This window comes from Protopterus annectens, chromosome 7.part0, assembly GCF_019279795.1.
Source record: "Protopterus annectens isolate FY-2018-M chromosome 7.part0, PAN1.0, whole genome shotgun sequence".
Taxonomy (NCBI): domain Eukaryota; kingdom Metazoa; phylum Chordata; order Ceratodontiformes; family Protopteridae; genus Protopterus; species Protopterus annectens.
The window spans coordinates 916,388,174-916,404,842 of NC_056739.1; the positions used below are offsets into that span (position 1 = coordinate 916,388,174).

General features: G+C 43.4%; 1 protein-coding gene across 2 annotated transcripts in view; it reads left to right on the forward strand.

The window, feature by feature from the left end:
* Positions 1-16,669, forward strand: part of ZNF609 (zinc finger protein 609) — a 701,843-nt gene that overhangs the window by 60,159 nt on the left and 625,015 nt on the right. For both annotated transcript variants that reach the window (XM_044077491.1, XM_044077492.1), the window contains exon 2: positions 14,093-14,180. In XM_044077491.1, the coding sequence (XP_043933426.1) occupies positions 14,093-14,180 (88 nt within the window). The remainder of the gene's footprint in view (positions 1-14,092; positions 14,181-16,669) is intronic.

Genomic DNA, 16,669 nt, shown 5'->3' on the forward strand with positions numbered 1-16,669 from the left:
AGTAATTGCACTCATTCCCTTCCTGCAAAAGGAGTTTCGATGGTGGGCAGAAGCCTGCCACCACAACAAGGGTCTGCCATTCAATTTACCCACAGCCAGACAGACACTGACAACGGATGCATCAGATTATGCCTGGGGGGCCCATATGGCAGGAAAATGTATTCAGGGCACATGGCCTGCAAACCAGAAACATCTTCACATCAATCAAAAAGAGATGTTAGCTGTTCAAAATGCCCTGATAGCTTTCGAGGACCTGCTTCATCCAGGACAGCTATTGATAAAGACAGACAATATTACGGTCATGTGGTACATAAACAAGCATGGAGGTACACATTCCTACCCCCTCTGCAGACAAGCAATGACCTTATGGGACACAGCATTGGCTTTTCAAGTTCACCTGCAAGCACAATTCCTGCCAGGAAAAACACACACTCTGGCAGACGAACTAAGCAGAAACCTCATGGATCTCCACGAATGGAAACTGGATCCACAAGTCTTCAGCATGATAATAAGGAAATGGGGATGCCCAGACATAGATCTATTTGCCTCCCCTCACAACTGCCAATTGCAGAGATTTTGCACAAGGATTTATCACAAACAAGCATGGAAAGTGGACGCCCTATCCTTCAGTTGGAAAAATCTAACAGTATATGCCTTTCCTCCACTGCCTCTCATTCCCAGGGTACTCCTAAAGGTCAGACAAGGGAAGCCAAAAATGATACTGATTGCACCAGACTGGCCACGCCAGCACTGGTACCCAGTCCTAAAGAGCTTGTCTCAAGGTTCAGCATGGATATTGCCACAAACCTCTCACTTGCTGACCCAACAAAACAATCAGATCCTGCACAGCCAACTCAGGACCTTAAATCTGGCAGCATGGCATTCAGAACACTCCTCTTTCATAATCTGTTATGGATGTTATCTTGGAGGCCAGGAGGCCCAGTACCAGAAAATCTTATGGAGAAAAATGGAAGAGATTCTGTGCTTGGAACCAGGAACAAGGCATTGACACGTGTGTACCAAATATCCCTCAGATTTTACAATACCTAACTGAGATGCTGAACAAAGGCCTTTCTTTCTCATCAATTAAGATTCATGCCTCTGCCATTTCAGCCCATTACAATACGGAACCACCTATCTTTTCTCATCCTTTAATAAGGCAGTACCTCAGAGGGGCCAAAAACATTAGGCCTCCAAGAAGAGCACCAATTCCGGCCTGGGACCTCAATTATGTTTTGGAAAAACTCACATTGCTTCCTTTCGAGCCAGCTCCAGCAGCAGATATAAAATTCTTATCCTGGAAAACAGCTTTATTCGTAGCAATAACCTCTGCAAGGTGAGTCTCAGAGTTACAAGCACTCATGGCTGTGGAACCTTTTATCATTTTTCATCCAGACAGGGTTTCTCTGAGGACAAACCCTACATTTATGCCTAAGGTGGTATCCAGTGTGGCCCTCAACCAAACCATTCACTTACCTACCTTTTATCCAAATCCACAGAACAAGGCTGAGAAAATTCTGCATTCTTTGGACATACACAGGCAGTTACGCTTCTACTTGGACAGAACTAAAGCTTTCAGAAAGACTGAGCAACTTTGTGTCATATGCTGCAGGATCACAAGGAAAGGCTATCTCAAAGCAGACTATTTCTAAATGGATAGGCCATTGCATCCGTTTCTGCTATTTTCAACATGGCAAATCAGTGCCTAAGGGCATTAGACCTCATTCCACCAGAGCAGCAGCCACTTCAGCAGCCTTCCTCAGAGGAGTACCAACCAAAGATATCTTAGACGCTGCAACTTGGAGTTCAGTGCACACTTTCACAAAGCACTACCACTTACCTCTTTACTCTAAATCCAGAGCAGGCTTTGCTACTGCAGTTCTGCAGGGCCTCATAGCCTCTCCTAATCCTATTTAGCCCAGCCACCCATCCTCAGCTTTGGGATTCAACCCAAGAGTAATGACTGCAACAGTGAAACACGATGAACATAGTACAGTTGTGTACCTACCATAAATGTAGATGTTCGAGTGTATTCACTGTTGCAGTCCAGGTTACCCACCCAGCATCCCCCTTCTCTTTGCTGGGTCTTATCTGCACTTCTCTATCCTATACAACTTAATTGGTGTATTTGCTTGTAGATAAAGGAAATGTTATTTTTGTGCATGCAATTTTTATTGGCATATTTTTACAGCCTACCAATTTAGGGGCACCTGACATCTGGGGCAAGAAAAACTGAAGAAAATGGCGTCGGCTGCATCTTTTATACCCCTGGCGCACTGACGTCAGGGAAGAGGAGACAGCAACCAATGCCAGACCTAGACTTTGGAATTCTGGCCGACTGAGGTTAGCCTGCCAACAGGATAACCCAAGAGTAATGACTGCAACAGTGAATACACTCGAACATCTACATTTATGGTAGGTACACAACTGTACTTTCACTGCACTGCCCTTTGACTTATCTACTGCGCCCAGCGTCTTTACAAAGTGCCTGTCTCCAGTAATTACATTTTGCAGGCAAAGCAATATTCAAATATATCCATACCTGGACGATTGTCTAATTCAGGCAGAAAACAAGGAAGCTCTTCTAAACCATCTGGCATTTGTAAAAAGGGTTCTAACTTGTCTAGGGTACAGTATAAACGAAAAGAAATCACAACTGGTACCCTGTCAAAAAATTACATTCTTGAGTGCAAGCTTGAATACAACTGCCCAGATGGCTTTCCTTACGCCAGAGAAGCAAATTAATTTGGTGACTTATTTCAGACAGGTGGCCACAAAAACCCTGCTTTCTGCAAGGCAAATACTGCAAGCCTTGGGGTTCATGGCCTCCTGCATTCTTCTAATTCCATATGCAAGACTGCATATGAGGAAACTTCAGTGGTACTTAAAAAGTCTATGGAGTCAGCATTGTCACAGCCTTGCCTGCAACTAGAGTTCCTATGGTGGGCAGAGGCCTGCCACCAAAACAAGGGACTGCCATTCACACCACCCCCTGCTGCCCAAACCCTAACTACAGATGCATCAGACTATGCTTGGGGGGCACATCTGGCAGGGAAGTGCATTCAGGGCAAATGGAGCCCCAATCAAATGCACCTTCATATCAATCAAAAAGAAATGCTAGCTGTACAGAATGCACTGACAGCCTTCAAGGACTATGTTCATCTAGGACAATTAATGATAAAGACAGACAACACCACGGTTATGTGGTACATAAACAATTGTGGAACACGGCATTGACCTATCAAGTACAACTACAAGCTCAATTCCTGTCAGGAAAGCTGAATACTCTGGCAGACGAACTAAGCAGAAATCTCATGGACCCACACAAATGGAAACTGGAACCATGGATTTTCAACATGTTGACACGCAAATGAGGGAGCCCAGACTTGCTGTGAACTGTTCACCTCACTGACCAATACTAAGTTCAGCAGCTACTTTGCTTTCATCTCTAGACATCTATGGATGCCCTGTTCCTTGCTTACCCCCCCCCCCCATCTTCTTTATGCCTTCCCTCCTCTTTCTCAAATGACCAAGTTCCTACAGAAAGCATCACTTTTCAAGGCCTCAGTCATCCCCATTGCTTCCCTTTTGACCCAAGCAAATTCAGGTCCCATGCTTTGCCTCACCTCAAAAAACAATCCTTGACTGGTAGATCTCATTCTGTCTCTCTTGTCACAGCCATCTAGTAATCCTAACCTTGATGTTGTCTTCCTGAAACCACCTGCATATTTTTCCTTTTCCAGTGATAGCCAATGATTCATCCTTCTCTGCTATGCTTATTTAGATCCTCTCGGCCTCAAAGAAAGACTCCACCATAAAACTTTACAAGAACAAATGGAAGAATTTTTCACTTTGGGCAGTGCAATAAGGGCTAGAAAGCTTCTTGGTCCCTATTCCCTTCAGCCCTTTAGTTTTTGGTAACTCTGTTTGACTCTGTCTTTAGTTACTCCAGTATTAGGTTTAGGTGTTGGCCATATCTCATTTTCACTAAGGGTTCAACTCCTTTGAAGAGCATTTCTAAAAAGTATGATGTCCCTCTATTCATATGCTGCTGTATTCATGACATCAGGGAGTTTGCATCTGGTGAACTCTCGTACGTCTGGCCATTATACAAAAGTTAAATGATACTGCTAGGGTGTGCTTGACGTCCTGTGCCTCTCTCAGACGTCTGTCCTAAATGGACGTCGGGTGTAAAGCGGACATCAGCATGCACCTCTTCAGAACCTCTCTGCCGCCTGTGTGACTGTCTGCTTCGGTCAAGTTGCCAGTAGAAGCATTTTCTTCATCAAACTTCAGATAAATACCCCTTAGGGGGTTTTCTGTTTACTTGCTACTGTTTTGGGTTACATGTCAGGTAGGATGGGCAAGTGTAGGTGTGGAAGGCAAATTCCACATAAGAATTTGCATGAGCTCTGCCTATTCTGCCTAGGCCATGAACACGACCATACCACCTATAGTATTTGTCTGGCCTTTGTCCCTAAGTCTCTCAGCCTTAAAACTATACCTTGAAAATCAGAGACTCAGACGTTTAGCTTCTAGGATGGACCTAATGTCAGAACACTCCAGACGAGCTCCTATTCAAGAAGGCCAAAAAGAGTAGGCCCAAACAGACTGCTGCACCCTCCACTCCAGCCAATGCTGTCAAGGCTAGTGAAAGCCTGGAGTCCGAGCTGGAGTTCTCGGAGCTTCCTTTGGCGGAAGGCCTGGAGGAAATCTGTCCTTTGCCTGAGGTCATGTCCCAGAGGGAATCTCAGGCATCCGATTTGGTTGCTGAAGGGGATCCAGGGCTCATTATATCAGAGGGTCCGCGTGACATCTCCCAAATCCTAGTAAGTGAGGACATGGTCTCTGATGTGGTGGAGTGTCAGCCAGCATCCGTCCCTTCTACCCTCCACTGCATTTCTGAATCCTCTCCCCCAGACACCCATAAGAAGAGGAAACAGAAAATTAAACATATTTCTTAGCCTCTGCATGCTTCACCTGTCGAATAGCCTCCGAATTAGCAGACCTTCACCCAAGGCCTGCTCAGTGCCTTTCTGGCCTTGCATCAGGGCCCGATGCCTGCACAGACCCTTACTCCCTCTACCCCCTAAGGGGCCTACTCTGGACATCTCTTCAGCAGAAGAGGATTCATCTGATGATGAATCCCTCACCTACTCTTCTCGGATAGCTTCTCCACTGGGATATGCTTCACCAGAGGAGTCCAACGGCATTGACTCCCCTGGTGAGGACCTCACCTTTAGTGAGACCATCACCAAATTGCAAAACTTTTTCAAATGGGACAGCAGTCAGGTCACTGAGACCCAAGAGATATACTATGAACTTCTACAGCTGGAGTCTCCCAGCCATTTTGCTGTGCCTCCAGTACACACACTGCTTTTCTGGATGCCTTCTTGGCTGCTTCTAAAAACCCTGACTCCCAGCTCCCAGCACCCAAGCATCTAGACAAATTCTATAAGGTGCCTGAGGTAGCAACCTTCCTATACAAAGCCCCTTCTGCAGACCCTGCAGTTATTTCCGTGACCACTGACAAAACCTCTAAGTTACTACCCTCCACCTCTCTTCTGCCGTCTGATAAAGAGACCAGAATGATGGAATGTCTGCAAAAGAAAGCTTATACTTCTGCCACCCTTACAGTAAGAGCAATCAACTACCAAATGCACATGGCCAAGTATTCCTTGGCTCTCTTGTAAGATGTGGTCAAGCAACTGGGAGAGCTCCCTGACTCCTCTGCTAAAGACAAGATTTCCTCTCTCCTGAACTCCTGCACACAAGTGACCAAACACTCCATCAAGTGCAACACTCCAGGTGCAGCTGTGATGTTGTAGAAGCATCTGCAAGGGCTGCCGCCTCTGGATCTGTCATCAGGAAGTACTCCTGGTTAAGATTGCAACCCTTCTCTGATGACATCAAAGCCAAAGTCCTAGATGCGCCCCTGGACAACAAAAACCCGTTTGGGTCAGCAGCTGCTGAACTCTTTAAGACCCTTCAGACTAAAGGCTAGGAACTACAGGAATTGAGACATATCTTTGTTTCCCCAGTTCCACGCTTTCTGAGAAACTATCCAGCTAAAACTTCTTTTGTTAGGTCCTCAGCAAAGAAAATGCAAGCTAAACCTAGAAAGGACCACAGAAAAAGGCACTCTTCCGTGTGTCTCTCCTCTTCCCCACCCTCTAAACAGTCCTTTTAGGGAAAGCCTGGTAGTCTGTGAGTACCAGGCCCTCTACCCAGGCACACCTCTTTCCATGCGCCTCTCCCACTTCCTTCCTGCTTGGAAGCAGGTTACCCAGGACTCCTGGGTCCTATCTATCGTAAAACAGGGATACTGCATGACCTGGCAGAACAGACCCTCTCCCAAAGGCATCCCTCCCCCACCCAGAGACCAAATCCCACTTTTCTCTCCAATCCTGCAGGAACTTCTTTCTCAAGGAACCATTCATGAGGTCCTGTCTTCTGCAAGAGGAAAGGGATTTTACTCAAGAATTTTCCTTGTCCCCAGGAAGGAAGGTCCCTGGAGGCCTATCCTGGACCTATTCCACCTCAACACCTTCCTCAGAGTCCCCGCCTTCAGGATGTTCTCTTTCCCTACCCTTCTTCCGCTCATTCTTTGTCAGGCATTCCTAAGGTCCTTGGACCTAAAGGACACCTACTTGCACATCCTCATCCATCCACTATTCAAAAAGTACCTCCACATCTTAGTGAATTCTGCACATTGTCAGTTTTGTGCTTTAGCTTTTGGTCTTTCTACGGCCCCAGGAGTATTTACAAAATGTCTGGCCCCAGTCATGTTTTTCGCCAGGATGAAGGGAATACAGCTTTTTCCCTATCTGGATGGCATCCTTATCCAGGCTACTTCAAGTTCTATGGCCTTGCAACACCTGCAGTTCATCATCTCCCTCCTTACAGGTCTGGGATTCACCATAAATTACAAAAAATCCTTCCTGACACCCCTTGAGGATCAGGTGTTTCCAGGATGTCGGATTCTGACAAGAATGGCTTGCCTGTCACCAGAAAAGATTGTGACCCTCACAACTTTCTTTCAACGAATCCTTCCTGTCAAAACCATCTCAGCCAGGGAATTCCTCAGAATCTTAGGATTCATGGCCTCGACTATCCCCATGGTTCCCCTAGCAAGGCTACACATGAGGAAGTTCATTGGTATCCGAGAAATATGTGGAAACAACATCTACATCCTCTAGAGTTCATGATCCCCATACTTCCTTGCCTGTCCAAGGAACTGAAGTGGTGGATATCAGATTCAGTCAAATCCGGGCCTGCCACTACAGCCCCAAACTAAGACCTCTTCACAGATACTTCAGACACAGGCTTGTGGGCAACCTTAAGACATTGGAGAGTGAGGAACACATGGAACCCACTCAACAAAAAGATCACAGCAATATCAAGGAAATGAGAGCCTTGATACTAGCTTTGGATATTTTCAAGGGTCAACTTCTCCTAGGCACCCCGAGGTAGTACACAGTCAACACCACTGTGCTGTGGTATATCAACAAATGGGGGTGGGTGGGTAATGTCCAACCTCTTGTGCACTGGAGAAACAAATCCTTTTCTAAGCAGTATATATCCCCTCCACAGACAATGTGATGGCAGATTCCTTAAGCAGGACCATGACCCTGTCTCACGAATGGATGCTGAACAGGGAAGTGTTTTTGGACCATGTCCATCGATGAGGTATTCCGAATGTGTATCTCTTTGCCTCCCCCATGAACAGACAGCTCCCAACCTTCTGCTCCAGGGTACCTCACCCAGAGGCTTGGAAGGTGGACACTATATCAATCTCTTGGAAGGGGATGTACACACATGCATTTCCCCCCTTCCCTCTCATTCAAAGAGTCATCCTGAAAATTCAGAAGGAGCAACCTCAAATCTTGCTGATGACTCCCTACTAGCCAAGGCAGCATTGGTTCTCCCTACTATTTCCCCTAGCCAAGGGCAGTCACCACAAGTTACCCCAGAGAATGGACCTGCTCACACAGGAGAAGGTTTCCTCTTACACCCTCAACTGCCCACACTGAACCTCACATTGTGGGTGATAGGCCATTGATTCCCTTCAGACACCTGTATACAGAGGACGTGATCCAGGTTCTGCAGGAGGCCAGAAAACCAATTACTATTAAATCTCACATCTCAAAGTGTAAGAGATTTTCTTTATGATGTCAGAAAACCTAAAACCACTGATGGCAGAGCCCCCAGTGGTCTTGTCCTACCTGTGCGACCTTATGAAATCCAGACTATCATACTCCTCCATTAAAATCTACCCATCTGCCATCTCAGCTTCCCTGCCTCTGGTACCACCTTTAACATCTAGATTAGAGGTCAAATTCTTCCTGAAAGGGGCACTACACCTCAGGCCACTAAGGAAGCCCATTCCACCTCCTTGGGACCTTAATTTTGTCCTAGAAAAGCTGACTTACCACCATTTGAACCAGCCAAAGACTGCTCCCACCAGCACTGCACTTGGAAGACCATACTCTTGGTGGCCATAACCTCTGCCAGAAGGGTCTTCAAACTTCAGGGCCTTGTGGCATACTCCCTCTTCACTGTCCTTCACAAGGACAGGGCATGTTTACATACTAATCCCACGTTCATGTCCAAAGTGGTAAATGACTTATCCTTAAATCAGACTGTCAACCTGCCAACCTTTTTCCCCTCCCAGCAGAACCAAGCAGGGAGGATACGTCACTCTCCAGAGGAACACAGACAGCTCAAGTTTTATCTGGCCAAAACCAAATCCTTTCGAAAATCTGACAAAGCTCCTCTTCTTCTCTATCACCCTAGAGCCCTGGGTCAACCTTTTTCCAAGCAAACTATATCCTCTTGGATATCAAAAACCATTTCCTTTTGCTACACCAGCCATGGTAAGTCACTCCCAGCTCTCAACCAGGGCAGTGTCCTCCTCAGGGGCTTTCCTTAAAGGATTGGACACAGCTGCTATCCTGGAGGCAGCTACTTGGTCCTCCATTCACACACATTCGACAGACACTATAAACTGGATATGGTCTCTAAAGCCAGGGCAGGATTTGCCAGGGGCATCCTCGATGAGTTTGTGGAAAGTGCTTCTGGTCTGCCACCCCTTCATTAAGACAGGAGCTTTTGCACTCCCTGATGTCATGAATACAGCAGCATATGAATAGAAGAACATAGTATTGTTGTTTAAGAACTTACCATAACCTTTAGATGTCCTTCTCTTCTATATACTGCTGTATAGTTTCCCACCTAGCCTTCCCCCTCACACTTGCCTGATTCCAGTTTCCTGGAGTAACCACTCTGTAGTCGCTGATTTCTGGCGGCATTATGTTTTGAAGAAGTGCATGCTGACATTTGCTTTATACCCAAAGTCTGAGAGAGGCGCGGGACATCATGTGCACCCTAGCAGTAGCATTTAACTTTTGTATAATGGCAGGACGTGCGAGAGTTCACCATAGGCAAGCTCCCTGATGTCATGAATACAGCAGCATATAGAAGAGAAGGACATCTAAGGTTATGATAAGTTCTTACACAACAATACTTTTCTTGTTGTACCTTCCGTCAAACATCCTTCTCTGATAGGGATTTCAATTTGGCTTTATTGGCTCTTACCTAAGCTCCCTATGTGCCTGTCTCTTCTTGCAGTTTAAAGCACCTATCTTGGAATCTGTGTTCCTTGTTGCTATTCCGTTGGCAAGAAAAACATCAGAGCTATATACTTTTTGTACTATCCGTCCGCTAGTCTTTTCTTCCTAATCATTTCAGTGGGTGAATGTCTACTCCACATGTTGAATGTTCATATACCACTTCATTTTTACCTGTACTGTACAAAATTTTTCTTCAAGGATAACAAACGCTGTTTCCTTTTCATCCTCTAAACTAAGCTTGGAGGTCTCCACAGATGAGCATGTCCAGGTGGCTGTTGGATTGCATAATGCATATTTACTCTCAACAGTAAATCTCTTGACTGGAGGCCTAAATACCATTGTAAACGATCAATTGCTACTTCAATGGGCTTCATCAGGAGCTCCTCTGTTGATGACATTTGTGCAGCAACCTGACCAACATTGCCTACCTCTCTCAAACAGTACAGTCTGATATAATTTCCAGGCATAGATCCACTTTTGGATCTACCATTCTAAAGGGCATCTTGCTGGAGAGAGGGACCGTGCTTTTGTACACTCACTTTGCTATGTGCATGTGTACAGTGACAACATATACTCATAGGCTTGTGCTTCATGGGTGCAACACCTACTGATTCTGCTAGGTGATGCCCAGTAGGAGAGCCAGAAACTATTCCCTAACCCCTCAGGATGGACAAGCTAACAATGGCTGCTCAGTCCCATTCTCTTTCTGGTCAGCTTTGTCAGGCATCCAATCCAGTAAATGAACTGTGGTTTACTGAGCTGTGCTCTTGACTTTACAGTTTTCTACACTGGAGTTGGCCCAGTTTTTACTGTAGCTCTTTCCTTCCTTGGTGTTGAAAATTTGCTGAACTTTCCACTAAAATTCAGTTTGGCTCTTTCTCCTGTACCTGTACTTATTTTGGAGGTAAGGATTTCTAGAAGGAAAAGTATTTTAAAATTTTCAGGCAATCTGTCCAGCTTTGTTTCACACAGTACTAGCTGCTTACTTTGCCTTTGGGTATAGAGAAGCTGTTCTCTACTGAAGTTTATGAGTTGAAGATTATAGATATTTTCTTATGTTTTTCTGGCTTCATACTATTTCCTGTGCTTCATTTGAGAGTTTTCTTGGTAGATGAAAGTGTTCACTGGTTCTGTTTCTTTTCTGAGTACTGCGCCTCTTTTACCTGTTGACGATGTTTGCACTTTCATGCTTAATGACCATTATCCCCTCTTCTGCTCAGACCCATTTATTTCTCATGGGGTAAGAGCTGTTGAGAGGGGCCATCATACAGAGAGCCACGAAGAGTGTTTGCTCCCTTTTCCCCACACCACTAGTGAGGGGGAATACGTTTCTCAGTATGGTTGAAATCTTACTGCTGGAGAATTTGACAAGTATGCTGCCAGGAGCAGGGGAGTACAGTGCTAGCCTGTGACTCATGCATGCTTTTATGCACATGCCAACTTCCAGCTGCAGTGCTACACACTGGGGCACCCACATGCATGTGTCGACCTTTACTTTTCCTGCAGTTGCCCTGTGCCACCACTAGAGGCCATTACAGCAGCAGCGTTCCTGCCACTGAGATGCATGAACCAGCACTGGTCACTCAGTCTTATCTGCTGCTGATCTGTCCTGCCATGTCTGGATCACTACTTCATTATATGTTGTCTGAGTCATAGTCAAGGTTTTATCCCTCTTTGTCACTGAGCTGACATTTTAGATAATTTGTTGGGTGACAGAGCTTAAGATTTTGAGTTTTTATATTTATTTACTTTAACTGAGTAAGTGAACTGGTCTGAGTACCCTTTTCAGCCATGACCTGGGCTGTTGAGGCAAGATAAGTAAGTGATAACCACAGAATGTGACAGATGTAGTACGTACAGAAGTAGTTGTTTACACACAAAAATATTCTAAATACATTTCACCTAACCTGCAACAAGGATTGTAGTTGCTTTGTTCATAGGGTCATAGAAGGTTACTAGGCTAATGTCTCCAGGGCCCTTACAAGACTAGCCAAGTTAAACTCATGTTCCCAAGGGTGTCTGGTTCAAACAGACACTGAAATCAGCACCTATTGCCCTTGTCCATGAGGGGCACAGGTTGAACCCCCCGTGTGAATTTCTAGTTACCCATCCAATTGTCCAAGTTACGCTTAAATAGAGCGGATGACGGCTTTGTTTAACATGAATAGGAAGCTTGTTCCAAAGGTGGAGCAACCTCTGTGAGATGAATCTCTCTCTCTCTCCAGCAAGTTATTTTGATGTCACATGCCAGGTTAAAGTTCTTTGAGCGAGTGACCCGTGTGCCGTTTGTCTTGCGAATGCACAGAATTTCCATTAGAGTTGGGTCAGAGATTGCTCTGTATGCAAGGCACAGGTCGCATTTGAGCAGTCTATATAACACGGAGTAAAGTGACAATGATTTCAGTCTGTCTGCATAAGACGGTTCTTAACGACCCTGAATTTTCTTTGTAAGGAACCTTTGTGGTCTTTGCAATTGCTGCAGGAGTTTGGAAGCATATGGGAGCATTATATTATATTATTGGGCTGATGAGGGAAGAGTACAGAGGGTTATAACCTCTTTTTTTCTGAAGGCAATGCTTTTATTTATGAGATGAGCAATATGAAATGCCCTTCTTACCACTTTGGAAACATGGTGATCGAATAAGATTGCTGTCGATCTGTGTGCCCAGATCTCTCATCCCTGACTGTGTGCTTAGAGTATTGCTGTTGATGTGGTAGTTTGCAGGAAAATCACCCTTGCCACAGGGGGTGATGATGCATTTTTTTACATTAAGTTTAAGACCATGACTTTGGTACCAGTAATAAGTCTGCGTAAGACAATCTTGCAGGATGTTGACACAGCTAGGGTTTCAATGATCGCTCGCAGTTTGCAGTCATCAGCAAACTTTGTCAGCCACAGCCCTTTAGTTTTAGCCTGTACTTCAGAGCAGTAGATTCCGAACAGTAGGGGTCCCAGAACTGATCCTTGTGGAACATCACTGGTTACGGGTCAGCTGGAAGAGGTGGAGTTCCCTAATTTGACCATATGAGTTCTGTCAGTGAGCCAGTTTGCAACTCATCTGGCAACATATGCATTGATACCCAACTGGGTGAGTTTATCAATGATGCCTGAGTGGGGGATTGTGTCAAAGGCCTTGGCTAATTCTGGGTGGGCCATATGCATACATTTGCCCTTGTCTAGGGTTTTGGTGACTATCTCAAATAAGTTCACCAAGTTAAACAGGCATGATCTCCCTTTCACAAAGCGAAACTGGGTGGGGTTGAGCGTTTGGAGATTTCCTATATCTTTGTTAATAACCTCCATGATGATTCGTTCCATGGCCTTGCAGGTAAGTCTGGTCAGGCTAATGCATCTGTAATTCCTGGGGTCAGTGGATGCACTCCCTTTGTGCAAAGGGATGACAGTAGCTGTTTTTCATTCTGCTGAGATGAAGCCAGTGCTTAGGCTGTGATTGAAAAGCGTGCCCAATGGTAATGGTAATTCCTGTTTTAACTCGTGTAGAACACTGCCCGGGATGATGATGATGTTTGTTGTCCCAAAGAGGCTGTGTTTTTGGCTTTGGAGAGGGCGTTTAAGACCTGCTGTAGGTGGGGGGACAGGTGTTAGGGATTCTTTGGGGTATGTGTGGCGGGGACAGGGGAGGGAGGTTTTCACTGAACCTGTCAGCCAGCAGGTTTGCTGTATATGCAGGTTCTGTATATGTAGTAACATTAACTACGAGTTAATCTGGGCCTTACCTTTAAGGTTACGGATGTAACTAAAGAACGCCTTGTGGTTATCCTTAGTCAGGGAAGCTAATTTGGATTTGTAGTTATTTTGTTCTTACAGTTGCACATAAATCTTGTTCTTAATAGTTATACATTTATATTATACAGTTGTACATAAAACTCATCTTAATGCAGTTTACGTCATTTAGTAGGCATACAGTAAATAACACGTTTATGTCACAGCAGCAGACTGCAGCTGAACATACTGTAAAAACACATTTTTGATGGAGCACTAGAATTACCATGAATAACACAGTTTATTTAGAGCACTGAAGAAAGCAATTCATAGTATACTGTAGGGTACCTGGTTTTATTATTTCAGATTTGTGCACAAATAATGAGCAATAATTAGGCAACATATTTACATAAGCTTATTAAATGTGCACAGACCAATACCAGACATTGTTGCTTCCTACACATGGCATTACCTCCAACTGTGGCAAAAGCAAATTTTGTCTCTCTCACTGCATTGGAGGTTTTCGTTTCAGAGCAAGTCAACACACGGGTTTAGGCTTTAAAGCCAACCAGAGTGTGAAGACATGGACACTTTCATTATCTGCTGTTACGATGAGACCCATACACAGATGTTTTTTGAGCAGTAGGCATACACAGAACTAGTTGCTGCTAGAAGTATTCAATGTGTTGTTTTGCCTTGAAGGAGTTATCTAATCCTCCCCATCATTGTTTTTCAGGTATGCTTGTGGTGAATGTGACATGGAGAAACAAAACTTACGTGGGCACACTGCTGGACTGCACACGACATGACTGGGCCCCACCCAGGTGAGTAATCTTAAGTATGGGAGTAATGTATTTAGTGTACTTAGTCAAGTACCTTTGAGGAGGATTCCATGATTGATTGCTGATAGTGGAAGAGAAGACTTTATACCTGTTAGAATATGATCAGGGTACAATACTGGCATAAAATAAATTTCTAGTGAAAACATGTAAATGCGATGTAGCCAACTTGTGTGTGTAGAGATACTTTGTCTTTCTACTCCCTGGCTAGTTTTGTATAGTTATATTATCCCAAAGTGTAAAAAGTTGTAGCTGCCAGTAGCTGCCATTGGCTTTGATGCACTTAGGGGTATTATACGAAAGTAACAAGCAACATGAACATCAAATTAGTTTATTGTAACTTTTTTTTTTTTATTAACCAGGTGAGTAATCTGGTCCTTCTCAGATCCTTTTCAGCCATGGCCTGAGCCTTGTGGACAAAGGTAACTGCTGTCTGTATGGACATTTAAGACTGTCCTGTCAAACAACATGTTTTTGAGAAGTGGGAGGAAACAGGTGTATCCAGGGAAAACTCACAGACGTGGAAGAACATTCATCTTACGCTGGGACTAGAGATCTGGACTGAGCTCCAAATTCTGGACATGAGGTAGAAACCTAGTTACTGATCCAAAAAAAAGCACTCTTCTCAATTCAAATATTTTTAAACAGTACAAAAGGATAAAATGGTGCTAAAATAAACTTATAACCAAGTAGAAAGCACCACAGTCGAGCTGGATATAGGCAACAGTTTATTCAGTTCCAAACTCCGAACACAAAGTGAAAAGACCCACACTTAACGCTTTAAAAGTACAAGTAACGTTTTCGTCATCAACTTCATCAGATAAATTTCACAATCCCATAATTCCCTTTATATAGACATACTAATTACAATTAAACCAAATAAATCAATTAATCAATTGATGTAAACAACAGGATGTCATTAAAAACTGTCTTTATATGGTCATGTCAGTGTTATTTTAAAATCCATTTTACTTTAAGTTGATAAAAATCACTTTCATATATTAAAAAACACATCATATTCTTAAAATTGATTTTAAAAAAATTTTTTTAAATTGTCATAAATAACTTACATTTAAATAAAATTTATTTAAACTATAAAATTCATTTAAAAATACAAAAGGTATATACAGAATAAATTTATGTTGTTGTCTTTGGCTCCCTCATTGGCCCAAATCACACATAACATCACAAGTCAAATAAAACTTTTTATAATTTATGTTCTTAATGTTAGCAGTTTTTTCTATAAATTTAAAGCTTGGCTGATCTCAATTTTAAAACTGGAGCTAAAGATATCATGTCATTAAGACCCGGAGGTCTATTGGCTTCTAGTGATAGCTGCCAGTATAGTTCCTTATATTCTACTAGTGTCTCCCACATACCTCCCCTGGGATCCACATGAACTACTTCCAACACAAAAAATTGAAATACTGATGTTTTACATACCATGCTATGTTTGTAAAGTACATTATTTTCACATTTAAGTGTGGGTCTTTTCACTTTGTGTTCGGAGTTTGGAACTGAATAAACTGTTGCCTATATCCAGCTCGACTGTGGTGCTTTCTACTTGGTTATATTTTTAAACAGTAACAAGGGGTTTAGAGTGCAGAGAAGGCTCGCACATTAGGTTCGGTTAGAATAAAAAATGTATTAGCAATGTCCCTTTTATTAAGCTACTGTTTTGGGACTGTAAGTTGCCTATGAACCTATGAACGCTAGGGCCACTAAGAGTAGCAGCCTGCTGTAACGTTCAGCATTAGCCTTCATGTAAAGAAAGTGATGCAGAGTAGACTGATGTGTGGTTTCATTTGTAGATTTTTAGTACAGTTATTTTTATATGCTATCATAACCTATAGAGCTTTCGTGTCATCATATACACTGCATTTGAAAAATATACAGATCTCATACTGTATGTGTTCAGTTTTGTCTATTAAGTGCTTCATATTGAGGTTTTTTTAGCATTTCCCCCAGACTGCAGTTACATTATTGAGCGCATGTTGGAGGACCCAAGGAAAGGTATAAAAAAAGAAATATGGACATGGGAAAGAAAGAGAGCTCTAATATGGTGTAATACATATGCGAAGGAGAAAGCAAAACTAATAAATACAATAAAAGCAACTGCAAAGGTATTTGAAGAGAAATACAAGTAAAGGCATCAGGATAGGGAACATTTCACAATACAAAAAAGAAGTCCACAAAAGGTGGACGTAGAACAGATTAGTGAAATAGAACTTAAATAGAAGCTGATGTTATGGAATACCTGCAAAGTGAAGGATTTAGTGTAGAAAGTCTAACACAGCTTATGTCACAGTATGATGGAACAATGAGTTCCCGAAGTGAGATGATGCGGGAGACATCGGAATAAATATGGACATGGGAAGGAAAAGGAGATTTAATGTGGTGCAATATTTATACAAAGGAGAAAGTAAAACCAACCAGTACAAAAAAGCAGCACCAAAGATATTTGAAGAGACGTA